The sequence below is a fragment of the Artemia sp. Qi Xiang Cuo genome, chromosome 12 (assembly GCF_049724085.1).
Source record: "Artemia sp. Qi Xiang Cuo chromosome 12, ASM4972408v1, whole genome shotgun sequence".
Classification (NCBI taxonomy): domain Eukaryota; kingdom Metazoa; phylum Arthropoda; class Branchiopoda; order Anostraca; family Artemiidae; genus Artemia; species Artemia sp. Qi Xiang Cuo.
Genome location: NC_142805.1, coordinates 64,684,180 through 64,701,229, shown reverse-complemented (window position 1 = coordinate 64,701,229; position 17,050 = coordinate 64,684,180). Strand labels below are relative to the sequence as shown.

Here is a 17,050-nt window from a genome sequence, read left to right as displayed (position 1 = left end):
GACGTTTTCCACTAGTTTTCGTGCTTCAAGTGTGATTTTTGCTTTCCAGCAGTTTTTGAGACGTGCGACCGAGCAGGAAATGTTTCCGAAAATCTTGCCAAATCCACCCTTATATCTATTTTTTTTTATATTACGTGTAACTGGCGTACTAACCTCTTCAGGACAAAGACGGAGCTGTTACCGTATCTATTATAAATAAGCACATATCAGAAATAAAAAACTCTGTGTGATATTATTCATTCAAATTGTTCATTTTGAAAAGGATCTAAATCTTGTACAACATTATAGGAAGAGTATTATAGTAATATGCAAAGTATATTTTGTACATTTGCTAAAGTATTCCGTCATTACTTGTACAGGGCTGTAGTTTTATTCATTAACACTATATGCACGCTCATCAAAACACGTTTTGACTATCATATGGTTGGGCATAATAATTCCACACTGGGCAACTGAAACTTATTACTATCAACATTATTACTAATCGCTAGAACTTGACCAGAATAAAAATTGCCAAATACTAGACAGGGAGAGGGGAGCCTGTCACTCCAACAGCCTGTTGGACCAGAATACTGTTGACCAGAATAAAAACTGCCAAATATTAGACAGGGAGAGGGGAGGCTGTCACTCCAACAGCCTGTACGAAATGCAGTAGAATATGATTCACCATTTAGTTCGAGCTCAGTTATGACTCGAGGTGAATCTTTTTTCGTATGTTTTTTTTTCTGGTGGCAAAAGACAAGGTGCTTTAGAATTAAAGGTGAATCATACATAATTAGACTTTAAGAAAGGTTTAAGAGAGTTTCAACACCCCCGACCCCTTTCCTTCTCAAATATTTAACTGATTTTCATCGTTACACATTATTTTTATTTCACATATCGGGATTTTTTTTAATAATACCGATATAAAAGGAATGTCATGTCTATACAATATGAAGGGCTGGTAAAACTAAATCTTTGTCTAACAAAAGCACGCCTCATGCACCTAAGACGATACGTTTCAGGCACTTCGTTTCAGGCTACGTTTCAGGATACGAGAAAAATACGTTTCAGGCACTAAGAATCATCAAGGCCCTTTTTTTATTTTTTACCTTTTTTAAAGCCCATTAAAATTTGTTTAAATCCATTTTTGCTACCATGTGATTCATGTAAGAAGGGTTAAGAGAGCTTCAATACCCCTTCCCGCTTCTCAAATACGTAGCAGATTTTGCTCCTTTTAAGTTTTCTTCTATCTTTATTAGTACTATTACAAAGTATTTTTTACTTTATGTTATTTTTTTCAATAATCTGTTATACACATGGGGCATATAAGGTTTTTATAAAAAGGGGGGTTTTATATACATTGGAGGGGACTCATTGGATTGGTAATTTGACTTTCTAGTGCCCTTTTCTAGTGCCTTTTAAGAGTCCAAGTGATCAGAAGGCAGCTAACCTCCCCCTCCCATCACGTCTTGTTTTCTCGAAATAAATCAAATAAATATTTTTGAGACAATCATTTTATTCAAAATAGTCCAAAGATCATATAAGTAGGGGTGGGTAGTTGGGGACGGCCGGAAGGCCTGAGACTAAAGATCTTCTATGAAGACGGGCGCTCATTAGCATATTACAGACGGTACACCTCATTAGCGTATTAGAGATGGCACATACTTAATATTCAGTAATCCCATGACAATTCTATGAATATTTTATTTTATTCGGGTTGAATGAAACCGGTTTACATTTTTATAGGCTTCCTACACTGAGTGAATGAAAACCGGGATTTTAAATGCCTTTTATAATACGAACCGAAATTTCATTAATCAAAAAGCAACATGTCTGCTACCCCTTTTTTATGACGCGCGCTTGGGTGAAGTAAACCGGCGAACGTTTGTCCCAAATGAGTCAATTATTGTGGCATTTCTTTTTTAGAGGGCACTTATGGTCACCCATGCCCCATCTCCAAGGGCCCCAATACCCCTATCCTATCTCCCCCCCCCCCCTTTGAGCTAAGAATTTTTTTTAAGTTAGAATTTTTTACACTTTGAAAAAAAATATTTTTTTAAGTTAGAAATTTTCTAACTTTTTTCGAGGCACCTAGAATTTTTTCAAATTTCTTTTTTATATCTTAAAATGACATTAAATATACATATAACAAAAGAAATTCATTTTTGATATTTTCAAAGTACGAAACAAAGATGATATATATATGCTAGTCGTAATTTTTCCTATTAGAAAAATAATGTTCATAGTGAAATTTTTTTTTTTTTTTTTGCTTTTTTTAAGTTAGAAAATTTTTCAACGTTTTCTTCGTGTCTTAAAATTACATTGTAACATGTTCATATTAGAATTGGACATGGTATGCTGGTACCGAGGTTGACATAGACAATTTGAAATGATTTTCTACGAAAATTTGAGTAGTTATTAGCAAATGGTTCTGTCAAGTGAATATTTTTGGAAGGGGGGCTAGAGGACAGCAGGTTGTTAAATTGGTAACAAAGTTAGACTTAAATCAAGGATTTGTCATGCCACTGGCCTGTTTTAAGGGAATGTACCATGCGGAATCCATCAAATAGCTGAGTTTGTTGTACTCATAAGTATTTTCATTGAATTTCTGTTAATCAGCCAGGAACTAAAATATATGGAGTTTATCAACTGTCTGAATTTGTTGTACTCAAATGTGCTTTTATTATATATTTTTGTTGCTCCACCTGCAAACTAAAACGCTTCGAATACACTAACTAACTGAGATTGCTGCAGCCAAAAGTACCTTAATCAGATTTTTTATACCGAACTGATTATAAAACACTCGGAAACTATCCACTGGCCGAGTTTATTGTGTCCCGAAGTGAATTTATTAAATTAGCGGCAGTCAATCTGCACCAGAAACACACGAAGTTAATCAACTCTTTAGGAACTTTGTACACGAAAGGGCTTTTATTAATATTTTTTTATACCCAGTCGGTAACTACAAGACTCGGAATTTGTCATTTTGCTGAGATTGTTCTACTCAGAAGTTCCCATGTTAAATATTAGTTACTCAATAAGAAACTAGAACAGTCGGAATTCATCAACTAGCTGAGTGTGTTGTACTCTAAAGTGCTTTTATTGAATATTTTTATACCCAGTCGGTAACTACAATAAGCGGACTTTATCAATTTCCTGAAATTATTTTACTCAAAAGTACTTTTATTAAATTTTGGTATTCATCCTGCAAGTAAAACACACGGAGTTTATCAATTGGTTGAGTTTGTTGTACTCAAAAGTTGATATATTCCGAATGTTTTAGTTGCTGACTTAGTAATAAAAATTTAATGATAGCAAGTAAAACACCGTATGTTTTACTTTCTGGCTGAGTACCAAAAATTTAATAAAATCACTTTGGAATACAACAATCTCAGCTAGTTGGTAAATTCCGAATGTTTTAGTTACCCACTCGGTATAAAGAACAAGGGCACTTTTGAGTACAACAAACTCAACTAGTCGAAATACTCCGTGTATTTTTCTTGCAGGCTGAGTACCAAAAGCTCAATAAAATTGAGTACAACAAACTCATCTAGTTGATAATTCCTAAGTCATTTATTTATCCTCTCGGTATAACAAAATTTAACAAAAGCACTTTTAAGTACAGTAAACTCAGCTAGGTGGTATATTCCGAGCGTTTTAGCTGCTGATTGAGTAACAAAAAGCGTGACCAGTGAGACTAACATAACCTAAATGAATCTAACTTAAAAGTAGTTAACTTAATGTTACCTAACCTAGTGCTTTTATTAAATTGTTGATATTCAGTCAGCAACAAAAACATCGGAAATTTTCCCACTAGTTGGGTTCGTTGTACTCAAAAGTGCTTTTATAAAAATTTTTGGTACTCAGTCAGCAACTAAAACACTCAGAATTGTCAACTTGCTGAGTTTGTTGTACTCAAAAAAATTCTTTCATAAAATTTTTGTTACTCAGTCAGCACTAAAAACAATCGGAATTTACCAACTAGCTGAGTTAGCTGTACTGAAAAATTTTTCGGTACTCAGCCAGCAACTAAAAAATTCGGAATCTGTCAAATAGCTGAGTTTGTTGTACACAAATTTACTTTCATTAAATTTTTGTTACTCAGTTATCAACTAAAAAACTCGTAATTTACCAACTAGCTTAGTTTGTGGTACTAAAGCATACGGAGTTGATCAACTAGCTGAGTTTGTTGTACTCAAAAGTGCTTTTATTAAATTTTCGTTACTGAGTCAGCAACTAAAACACTCGGAATTTACCAACTAGCTGAGTTTCTTATACTCAAAAGTGTTTTCTTCATATTTTTGGTACTCGGTCAGCAAATAAGACATTCGGAATATACCAAGTGGATGAGTTTTTGTACTCAAAAGTGCTATTAGTAAATTTTTTGATGCATAGCCGGTAACTATCACACTCGGAAATAGATAAGTTTGTTGCCGTCAAACATGCATTTTATTAAGTTTTTGGTACTCAGCCAGTAGTAAAACAATCGGAATTTACCAACTAGATGAGTTTGTTGTACTCCAACGTGCCTTTTTTTTAAATTTTTGATACTCAGCCAGCAAGTAGCAACTAAAACACTCGGAACATACCAACTAGTTGAGTTTGTTGTGCTCAAAAGTGCTTTCATTAATATTTTTGGTACTCAGCAAGCAGCTAACACTCGGATTTAACAACTAGATGAGTTTGTTGTACTGAACTGTGCTTTCAGTAAATTTTTGTTACTCAGTTACCTACTACAACACTCGGAATTTAACAACTCGCTGAGTTTGTTGCAATAAAGCATACAGAATTTATCAATTAACTGAGTTTGTTGTACTGAAAAGTTTTTATTAAATTTTTCTATACCCAATCAGCAACTAAAATATTCAGTAATTATAAACTGGCAGGGATTGCTATACTCAAAAGTGCTTTTACTAAATTTTTGATACCCAGTCGCTAAGTACAACATTCAGATTTTATTAAGTAGCTGCGTTTCTTGTGCTCAAAAGTGTTTTTTTTTTAATTTTTTGGAAGTCAGTCAGCAACTAAAACATTCGGAAATTACCAACTAGAAGAGTTTGTTGTACCCAAACATGCTTTTATTAAATTTTTTTATACTCAGTCAGCGGCTAAATAACTTAGAAATTGTCAACTAGCTGGGTTTGTTGTCCTCAAAAGTTTTTATTAAATTTTCTGATACCCAGTCGCTAAATAAAACATTCGAAATTTACTAACTGAGTTTGTTGTACTCCAAAGTGCTTTAATTACATTTTTGTTACTCAGTCTGCAACTTAAACCACTCAGACTTTGCAAATTAGCTGAGGTGGCTGTACTAAAACGAGCTTTCATTAAGTTTTTTATTCTGTCGGCTGCTAAAACACTTGGAATTTACCAACAAGTTGAGTTGGTTGTACTCAAAAGTGCTTTTATTGAATTTTTTATATTCAGTCTTTTTACTTTACTTTCGGCGGGAACCAGACGATGATCCATCCTGTCCGGCACCAATGGACGATGGGATGACTGACGTAGTCCAACACGATCTGTCAGCAGCAGCCTCTTCTGCAATCTTCAGCCAGTTTTTATCCCAACGACGTCCGTGTCGTCGGAAGCCACCCTAAGGATCCAGGTCATTCTTGAATGTCTACCAGATATTTTTCCTTTGGCCGCCTGGTCTCCGTTTCCAAGTTGAAAGGGGGTCTCAGGTGAGGACCTCGCGGGATATAGTTCCAGCTGGTTGTCGTAGTGTGTGTCCCAAGAATTTCAGTCGTCGTTGTTTTATGATTACCGAGAGGGGGGGGCTTCTGGGCAAAACACCTTCAAACCTCAGCGTTTGAAATATGAAACCATCGGCTGACCCGAAGTATATGTCTCATGCAGCGATGGTCGAATTCTTCTAGTGAACGTGTTTCTTCGGCTTTTGAAGGCGAGGTTTCACAGGCGTACAACAGGATAAATTGAACAGTTGCCTTGTAGACGTTCATCTTCATGCTTACGAACACACCCCATGCCTTTCCTATTCAAGCTCTAACGTCAGCTTCTGTACCTCCATTTGGTGTTAGAATAGAAACAAGGTAACAGAACTCTTCAGCAGTCTCTATGGTTTTGCCCTCTATTTTGATATTTGGCTGGTTTAGGGCGTTTACTGACATGAATTTTATTTTAGACTTACTGATCATGAGGCCGGATTTCTTTGATGTTCAGGAAACATCGTTGACCATCTTCTGGAGCTCAGCCGACGAGCTACTCATGAGACACACATCATATGCGAAGTCAAGGTCTTTCAGGGCGATTGGGTTGTCTTCTTTCTGATCGACGAACAAAGCATTTGTGGGTGCAAAGTGAATTCGTCATTATCCAGTCTATTATGCAATTGAATAGAACTGGCGAAAGGGGCAATGATGCCAAATGTGGTACAATTGTACCATTTTGGTTCATTTCACCTCTACTGGTACAATTTAGTACAATCCCGCAAAATATGGTACATTTAACAAAATTATGGTACAATGTGGTACAATTCAGTATTTTTGTATCTGTGTTTGTATTCTTTCATCTACAAATATTTGGTTTCACCCTGATCTGTTCAGCATAGTCGAGATAAGAGACAGACAAGCAGCCACCTATTTTCCTTTTTTCGTAAACAGACACTTCACTTCCGGCATCCAAAGGTCGCAAAAACATCTTTCTGTGTATCAAGCAGAGCTTCCACTCTCGAATCTTAAAATTCGGGGACATGCCTTAAAAACTCGAGGAGTTTTCGGGGACAAGTCTTCAAGATTCGGGGAATTTTGGGGGAAAAAACAAAATGGAATTTCGTTGCGAAAATTCGGGAGTAAAAATTTGTTTTAGCTTCGGTTTCAGGCTCAAATAGGGCTTGGATCCGCGTAGTAAATCAAGCTTTTTACAGAGTAGGTTTTAGAGCCAGAGCACGGGATTGGAAACCATAGCTGAAAACACTTACTGCTGATATTGCGGCAAAAACTTAAAAATTGAAAAAAAAAAAAAAATAGTGAACACATGTTAACTGTAAATACCAGTATCAGTTTTTCATTAAGTCATTAATCTCAGCAATTCATTAATAATATTTAAAAACACACATTGTTTCCGGTTTCTAGATACGTAAATTAAATAGACAAAATTCAACCTATAAATATGGGGCAACACTAAAACTTAAAACAAACAAGAACTAAATTAAACAAGCAAATTTAAACTTAAATTAAAAAGGAATTTCGACTAAAGTTAACAACACATTATTGGTTTTTCGTGCTGATTCTAAGGTTTTAGGTGTTTACCTCCCGGAAAATTCCCCCGCGGAAACACCCGGAAAGTACCCCCCCCCCCGCTGAAAATACTTTCGCGAAAAATACCCCCGGAAAGTACCCCCGCGGAAAATACCCTCCGCGGAAAGTACCCCCACTGAAAATACCATCGGAAAATACACCCCCCCCTCCCGGCGGAAAATACCCCCTCGACACAAACATTTCTTTTCATTGTTTGTTTCTACTATAGGCCCGTTTTTTTTAGCACTAATATATTGCATCTAAGATCTTACATCTTTCTGCAAAGATTATCGTTTTTTAACTCATCTTTGTTCTAAGATCCTACAGCTCCCTGATTTTAGCAAAAAGTCTGAAGACCGCCACTGTTCTGCCATATAGAACAATTATGAGAGAACTTTGATGATATACTCATCATTGTTCTCAAACCGCTGATCAGAGCAGAATGAGGAAAGACGTTTGCATAAAACGACAAAAGATGTAAGATCTTAGCACATTGATGAGTGAAAAAACAGCCGTTATGCTTTCCTTTCTTTTGGTTACCTCTTAATTACTATAGTCACCGATTAACCCCTCACCCCTCCCACCAACCCTGCAGCCATCCATGTTTCAAATATAGTACTTATTGCAGTCTCATTTTTATAACCAGGGCACCAGACCAGGGCACTTTGTATCGAAGGAGTTGTCATAGAAACTGGAAACGGGCTCGTTCGATTGGAAATTGGAATGGATAGTGTCCTTTTTAACAGTCGAAGGTGATTGGAAGACAACTAATCCTCCTCCCAACCCCCCCCACCCAATTTCCCAATATGTTTAAAAAAAAAAATTGGCCCGAAGAATAAATCAAGATTAAATTTTTTAATAAAAATTCGCAATAAGGCAAATCAGCAGTATACCAAGAACGACAGAGGGTATTATGTTCAAACTTTCGTGGCTGCTGCTGCTCTTAAAATTTAACCAAATCAAAATAGCGTAAATGTATCCAAGCTATCAAAGAAAGTAAACAGATTTTTTTGCGAATGGTATCAAGTTTTCTATTTCAGGTCAACTAGAGGATGTGTGAAACTAAATTAAACACTGCTGTTTTTTCCAGATTTTTAAAAGGGTGAATGTCATTAAAAATTGCTGAAAATTTTTCTCCAGCATACAAATAGCAGGCCAAACTATAAAGTCTTAAAAAACGAACAGATTTAAAGTACTATTTTCTTTTTCCCTGAAAAGACTATGTGAATATAAAACGAACATAAATTAATTAAAAAAAATATCCACAAAATAAGTTTTTCAAAGAAAAGTAAAAACTCCATTAAACCAAAAATAAGCAAAAATAAAATAAAGTAATCTACCAAGCGTGAAACTACCACAAATCGGCACCGATAAATAAATGAAACCCAAAAAGAAAAAAAAATTACAATAAATAAGCGAGTCCAACTCAAAGTGAGCAGAAATTAACATGAGCAGGGCTCAAAACCCTTATGCCTTCCAAAGGCCAGAACATAATTTACACTTACTGAAAAAAATACAAATGAAAGTGCATTGTCAGTTTAATATACATTTACTGATGTTTAGTAATCAAAATGTTAATATTATTTGATTTATTAAAGTTATTAAAGTAAAAACATTTATATTTTTTCAGTAAAGAGCAAGTTATGTTCTGGCCTTAGGAAGGCATAGGGGTTTTGAGCCCTACTCATGTTAATTTCTGCTTGTTTTGAGTTTGAAAAAGTTTGCTAAAGTTTGCCAAGTTTATATATGGTCGTAAATGGTCAAAAAACAGCGACTTTTGTTGGCCTGTAGTAAAATGTTTCTTTTGAAATATATGTTACTCCGGACAATTTCCAGGAATAATGTACTGTATTAGAAGAGAAAGAAAAAATAAAGGAATGGAGAAAGAAAGTGAACGAAAATGTCATATGCAAAATTTTCATAGATAGTACTTTACGTCACCGACGATCCGCGTGTTACGCGAAGCGTAACATGCGGAAAAAAGTTTGGGATATGGTACATTTTTTTTGTTTTTGGTACATTTTTCATGCAATTTGTGGTATATTTTGTTTTGAGGTGTTGGTAACACTGGAAAGGGGGCACCCCTGTCTGACCCCTGACACAACGTGCTTTCATTAAATTTTTGTTACTCAATCAGCAACTAGAACATTCACAATATACAAATTAGCGGAGATTGTTGTACTCGAAAGTGCGTTTATTAAATTTTTTATAACCCGGTAACTGGAGCACACAGAATTTATCAACCAACTGAGATTGTTGTGCTCAAAAGTCCCTATATTCCACTTTGGGTACTGAGCCAGCAAGTGAAACACAAGGAATGTATCAAATTAGTTGAGTTTGTCATACGCAAATGGTTTTTATAATATTTTTGTTAGTAAATGAGCCATGTAGGCCACACGGAATTCTCAAACTAGCGGGGTTTACCGGGGCTCAACGTTCTTTTATCAGTATTTTTATACCAGGTCGGTAGCTAAAGGACTCGGAATTTATCAATTAGCTGAGGTTTCTCTACTGAAAAGTACTTTTATTAAACTTTTGGTACTGAGCCAGCAAGTGAAACACACGAAAGTTATCAACTTGCTGAGTTTGTTGTACTCGAAAGTGCCCACGTTAAATATTTGTTACCTGATCAGCAACTAAAACACTTAATTTTTACAAACAATCTGTGTTTGTTTTAGCAAAAACTGTTTTTAATAAATTTTGGATAGACAATCAGTAACTAAAAGACACGAGCTTTATCAACTAGCCGAGATTGTTGTACTCAAACGTGCTTTTATTAAATTTTTGTCGCTGAGTCTGCAAATAAAGCAAAAAGAGTTTATCATTTGATTGAGTTTGTTTTAGTCAAAAGTGCCTTTAGTGCTTTCATTAAATTACTAATATTCACTCTGCACTTACACATGGAATTTATCAACTAGTTGAGTTTACCGTACTCAAAAGTGCTTCTATTAAATTTTAGGAAGCCTATAAAAATGTAAACCGGTTTCATTCAACCCGAATAAATTATTTATTCATAGAATTGTCATGGGATTACTGAATATTAAGTATGTACCGTCTGTAATGTGCTAACGAGGCGTACCGTCTGTAATATGCTAATTGCATGACATTAGCATATTAGCAATATGCAGCACTATGCTAATGAGGTGTACTGTCTGTAATTTGCTATTGAGCGCTCGTATTCATTGAAGATCTTCAGAGGCTCAAGCGTTCCGGCTGTCCCCATCTACCCATCACTACTCATATAAGGCTTTTGGGGTTGATATAAACCACCATAGCCTAGGGGCGATGGTTGTAAGTTATGCCACGGGGCATTTGGTTGAAAATGGGAAGTTCTAGTTCCTTATTAAGCAGCAAAAGTGATGGAGGGAATTTACCCCCCCCCCATACCCCCGGCTCCCCGACAACCCCCCCTTTTCCCCAAACGCATCTGATTGAAAGTATGAGATTACAATTTTCATTCAAAATAGCCCAAAGAACACATAATAATGTCTCTAGGGTTGACACAGCCCCCCCCCCGGCGCCCTGGGGATAGGGTTGTAAGTTATGCCATGAGGGCATATAAGGTTTTATGGAAAGAAATGGGCGATCGTATAAATTTCAGATGGGCCTTATTTGATTTGAAATTGGAAGTTATAGTGCCCTTTTTAAGAGTCAAAGTAATTGGAGAGCAACCAGCCCCCCTCCACGCTAATCATTTCCCTTAACATCTCCAATCAAAATTTGGATATTACGATTCTGTTCATCGTAGTTGAAGGTTTCGGAAATTATATCTACGAGGAAGACGACCTCCTCCCCCCCCCTACAGCTCTCACGGCAAGGGTTGTAAGTTATGCCCTGGGGGCATATAAGGTTCTTATAGAAATGGTGGTCGTATATGCTTTGGAGGGGACTTATTGGATTGGTCATCAGAAGTTCTAGTCCTCTTTTTAAGAGTCAAAGTGATCAAAGCGCAACTACCCCCCAACACAAACACACTAACACGTCGTGTTTTCCCGATATGCATCCGATAGAAATTTTGAGACAATTCTTTTATTCAAAATAGTCCACAGATCATATAACAAGGCTTTTTGAGGCTGTTAAAAACCAGCAGAGCCTGAGGGCAAGGGTTGCAAGTTATTCCTCTAGGGCATTTAAAGTTTTTATGGAAGGGATGGTTGTATAAACTTTAGAAGTGGCTCATTTGGCTGAAATTGGAAGTTCTAGTTCACTTTCAAGGGTCAATAGTGATGGAGGTCAACTAGCCCCCCCCCACCCAAAAATCCCTCTTTTTGCCAAATGCATCTGATTGAAATTAGGCGATGGCAATCTTGTCTAAAATGGTAAAAAAAATATAACAATGCCTCCAGGGTTGGACAAACCCCCCAGAGCCCTGGGGCAAGAGCTTTAAGTTATGCCCTAGGGGCATATAAATTTTTTATGGAATGGCTGGTCGTATTAAATTCAGATGGGTCTCATTTGATTTTAGATTGGAATTTATAGTGCCTTTTTAAGAGTCAGTGATTTGAGAGAATCCAGCCCCCCCCCCCCCCCATGCCCATCATTTCCCATGACAAACATCCAAACAAACTTTTGACACATCATTTTTTTCAGAATTGTTGAAAGGTTCAGTAATTATGCATTAGGCGATGTCCCCCCCCCCCCCCCTCAGAAGAGGGCTGCAAGTTATACAATTTCTTCATTGTTTACATATAGTGTATGTTATTGAGGAAAGGTATGCATTTTTTACTTCTACTTTCCGAAAATACGAAGGGCATCAAGATGATTCTTTCAGGGTATGTCGAGAGGAGTGTTGAACTAAATTATAACATATTTTGTGTATATGGCTTGTCAAAAGGGTTTAACTCAGGAATAACTGAATATATTAAATTGAAATTTTCAGGAAATGAAAGGGGAGATGATCAATTGACCAAAAAGGCAATATTTGCACGCTACTACTACTACAACTACAGCTGCTTGTACTGCCACCACAGGTACTATTACTATTACCACTATTATCACTAAAACTACTACTTCTGTAGCGAGTACTACAAAGGCTGAGGATATTGAAAAAAAATATCTGAGGCAACGTTGAGGGGAAAGTTGAACTAAATCAAAATATAATATGCGTATACAGATTGCTGATACGGGCGTATCAGCAATATTTTTGGAACGCCTTATCATATCAAGAGGAAACTTCAGGGGCATCATGAATGGGATGTTCAGTTCAGCAAAAGGCAAAATGTATCTATTACTACTTCTATTAATACTGCTACTACTACTGTTACTACTAATAATTATACACTGTTACTGCTACTACTGTTCCTACTACTACCACTACTACTATGATACTAGTACAATTAAGGGTCACGTATCAATCAAGACTAAGTCTATGAAGGAGAAAATTTGACAGAATATTGAGGGGGAATTTGAACTAAATCAAAACACACTAAGCGCATGCAGATTGTCAAAAGGGCGTATCTCAAGAATTGATTTGGGTATTAAGTTGAAACTTTCGAATAATACTTAGAGGAGAAGATCAATTGTAAAAAAGGTAATATAGCCTATGCATGTCATTACTAACACTAATACCATTGCTACTTTTCCATATGCTACTATTGCTACTAAAATACTGCAACTACTACTTCAATTGTAACAACTTGTAAGGCTTAGAATATTAAGGTGAAAAGGGCGTCAAAAGAGTGTCAAAAGTGCATTTCAACAATATTTTTGACATGTCAATATACTTAACGGCTTAACATGTCAAGGTGAAAATTCCAGGGCATCATGAAAGCGATGTTCAACTGACCAAAAAAGGCAATATGTACATGCTACTACCGCTATTAACACTACTGCTACTACTACTACTTATACAACACTAACACTGCAACTACATTTACTACCACCGAAATTACTTGTAAATAGTACTTTTAAGGTTAAACCTATGAAGGTAAAATTTGAGAAAATATTGATGGCAAACACCAAATAACAAAAGACACTATGTGCATTTAGATTGTCAAAATAGCGTATCTTAAGAATTGATTTGTGTAATAAGTTGGAACTCTCAGAGAATACGGATCTCGGGGAAGATCAATTGACCAAAAGGCAATATGTGCAAACTACAACTAATTCTACTGCTACTGCAACATTTACTAGTTCTACTACTATTATTACTTTTGCTCCAACTGCTATTTCTATCGCAACTACTTGTAAGGCTAAGAGCTTTAAGATGAACATTTCGAGAAGTATATAAATATAAAGGTTAACAAAAGAGCAAATCGACAAAATCATAGCAATGGCTAATTGTATTATTCCGAGTTGTTATACTACTGCTGTAACAACTACTACAACTAAGGGTATGAAGATGAAATTTTCAGAGACTATTTCAGAAAATTTCTGTTGTACGGATGACAGCCTGCCATCCGTGTGCAAGTTGTCAAAAGGGCATATCAGCAATATCTTAGAAACAATTTCGTGTGTGAAACTAAAACTTACAGCGCTTGTTGCTGGCCTTAGATGGGTAACCTAAGATATGAATCTTTATAAATAGGTCATCTTTCATCCGTAAAACTTTGCCTAGCCATCTTAGTTTTTTTGTGACTACCCCCTTAGGAAGTAATACTGAACCTGACTTCTTACATAGCTTATTGCTTGTGATATGGTCAGTCAAACGAGTAACTAATTGCCGTGGAAACACTGAACAAACCTTCCTAAGCCTTTCCAAGCGCCAATTTTTCAGAGACATAATTGACCATTGTCAGGACTGTAACTTCTAATATTTTAATTTTGGTTTGCACACCTATCTTCCTATTTCTCAAACTCGTTTTTTTTTTACTGCGGAAAAATACCTTGGGGCTTGGCTATTCTGATATTACATCTTTATTGCCTCCACAATTTTTTTTAATAATAAAACCCAGATAAGTGAAACTATCAACTTGGTCCATTTTTTCATTGCCCAACATCTCCTCTTCCTAGTCTAAACGAGGTAGGCTTGTTTAAGATGGATTTTCAACCTATTCTAGCACTCTGCATTCTCGAAACCTTTAAATTCACTTTGGACACTACTAGATGATGATCTCTACTTTTTAGAAAAAAAAAATACCTGGCATGATTGGTCTCAAACTTCTTCCCACACAAAACACAAATAAATGACATTTTCTTGTGAACAACGGAATGTAGTTTCAGGTGAATATATAACTCTTTCTTGTTTGTAAACACTTTTTGGCAGGTAAGACAGGAATACTGTGTTTCCCCATCACTGATTTTGTTCAAACCCATAGTACAAATGTGCGAATCCCTGCAAAGAAAATATTATAATCATAGAATATGGGACGGCCATAAAGTTTTTTTTCGGTAAATACCGAAATACTTTTCTGTAAATACTGATTTTTCAAATTTATCTCCACTGGGGAATATGAGATTGGGTTGAAAAAAGGAAAATAATTGAATTAACGACGCTGCTTGACTACTAAGGTTTCAGTATTGGCCCTGCAGTGTGTTTCTACAGCAAGGTTCGATCTTTGGGTCCCGTATTACCAAGCTAAGATCAAACCCACACCCCCACCACAGGATTCAGATTGGGCTGAGTGCATAACCCTTCTGAAATTTGAAAAATGCAGAGAATGTACACTTTTAACTATGTGAGGACTAAAAATAATTAGAAGATTCCATTGCAGAAAACACCCAGCCCCCTCCCCGTAAGAAAATAGTATGACGATGTTAGTATTTGTGTTATTAAGCTAAAACAACAGCGTTGTACCAATACAGGCCAATTTCATCCAATTTTCTGTTCAAAAATTTTCACTCGTCTAGTGCTCAATTTGAAATTTCAACTCAACAAAACTGAATATTTTTAATGGAGAATCTAAAGAAATAGACGTGAAAGCCAAGGGGAATGCAGAGGAGGAAGCTGATAAAATCTTGAAGACACGAAGATAGTAAAAGATTTAAGATATAATCGAATTAAACGATCAGACTTTTTCTTTCAGTTTGCATAGTGTGAAGCAAACTGAAAGGAAAAGTGTGATCGTAATGTGTGTTAAGTGTGTGTGTAAAGTGTGTGATCGAGTGTGATCGTATTCAGTTTGCATATGCATCGACAGGCTTAAACTATTCCCCATGAAACAGTGTTTTTCTTTGACACAAAGTATCTTATTGTTACCACACAAATAAAATTATAATCCTAAGTAAACGCCATTAATACTATAGCCTACCCTAAAGATTGTCTATCCTGGATTTTTCATACGCGGAAGTGGAAGGGATGGAACAACAAAATAAAAATACGAGGGAAGGTTCAATTGGTAGAATGAGATAGAATAGATCTCAGATACTCTGTAAAACACCCATGCTAAGCCATCTTTAACTGTGGAAATTACAGTAATGAAAGTTAAAAACCCACCTTGACAAAAAAAACGAGATATCCAAAAATAAACCAGAAAACAAAAATACAAAATGTGACATACATAAGAAATGCAAAATACTAAAATACAAATAAAAATAAAAATACAAATAAAAGTATAAAAATGCAAAACAACAACCTTGACAAAAAAACAAAAGAAATATCAAAAAATAAAACAAGAAAATAAAAATACATAACTTAAAACCAAAAACGACAAAAATATATTAGTTTTTTCGCAGTTTCGTGGTTTTTCATCCATATGGTCTCGGAACTTATTTTAGATATGATGCATTTTCATTCTTTAACCCTCCACTATTGAAGCTAGCCAACACGACACAGTATAGGCAAACATGTATGTTTTTAGGATGCTCCTCTGTGCTATTCTTCTATTGATCTAGAGAGACAGGCACGATGGAAGACTGTAATCTGTGGCAGATCAAACTCAGGAAGTTAGGTTCAGTCAGGTAAGTAACAAGCGCTATGCTAAAATACACTTATATCATACCAAACACGCCTGCACATATGGACAGAGAGGAAAATGTTCCCTGTCGAACTAAATGATACTAAGAAAAACAAGGAATTACCAAGGAAAACGTACTTTTCTTCTTCTTCTTTGGTGATCATATTGTCCAATGATTATAAATTGACGATAGAGTGCTCATTCGAAACGAGACTTAAAAGTTTCAACCTTCTTATTAAGCAACGGACTATTGGCCTTTCGCAGCAGCGAAAGGCCAATAGCATCCATTTATACCAAAAAACAAAAATTTAGGCCCAAACAGGGCTAAGTTGCCGCAGAAGGATAATTCTGAGGCAGTCATCCGAATTAAACTATCGAAGGTCAGTCCAAACAAATAAACGATTTTTCTTTATGGGCTTTTTTTCTTCTATTTCACTGAGTTTATTTGATTGACTTTTCCTTTGTGTTCACAATTAAACAATGAAACACTAGCCGTTATGATGGAGGTCAATGCATTTTAAGCGGAGAGTGGAGGGGACAAAAGACTCATAACTGCATTTTTTTTAAGTGGAAAATAAGATCTAACATTCTTTTTCGGCCCTTCAACTTAGCCCTTATTGCCTATTTTCATCAACTGATTATTGAGACAAATAGTAAGAGATGGATTGAATGACATTATTTCTCTAATCTGGAAACACCCGAACACAGGATGGGACAACTGAATAGGCAGAGAACGGCGAAAGGTAGTTTCGTCTGGTATATATCAGACAATATTCGAAATAAAGTCAAGAGTGATCTACAAGGGAATCAAGAAGGAATCTTCGAATCCCAGTTTACTGATACAAATTTTCAAGGGAAGGATCTTATTATTGATAGTTTGTATAAATCTCCAGGTAGATCCATCTCTTCATTTCTTCAGGTTCTTGACGAGCTATTGGAGACAAAACAAACTCGTCCATATGAGCTTACCATAATGGG

At 36.0% G+C, this 17,050-nt stretch overlaps 1 protein-coding gene across 4 annotated transcripts in view; it reads right to left on the bottom strand.

Annotated features, from left to right (window-relative positions):
- The window catches only part of LOC148946406 (zinc finger Y-chromosomal protein 1-like), an 87,400-nt gene that overhangs the window by 21,572 nt on the left and 48,778 nt on the right, over positions 1-17,050 (bottom strand). For all 4 annotated transcript variants that reach the window (XM_089098444.1, XM_089098447.1, XM_089098446.1 and 1 more), the window contains exon 4: positions 14,317-14,511. In XM_089098444.1, coding sequence (XP_088954570.1) covers positions 14,317-14,511 — 195 coding nt within the window. The remainder of the gene's footprint in view (positions 1-14,316; positions 14,512-17,050) is intronic.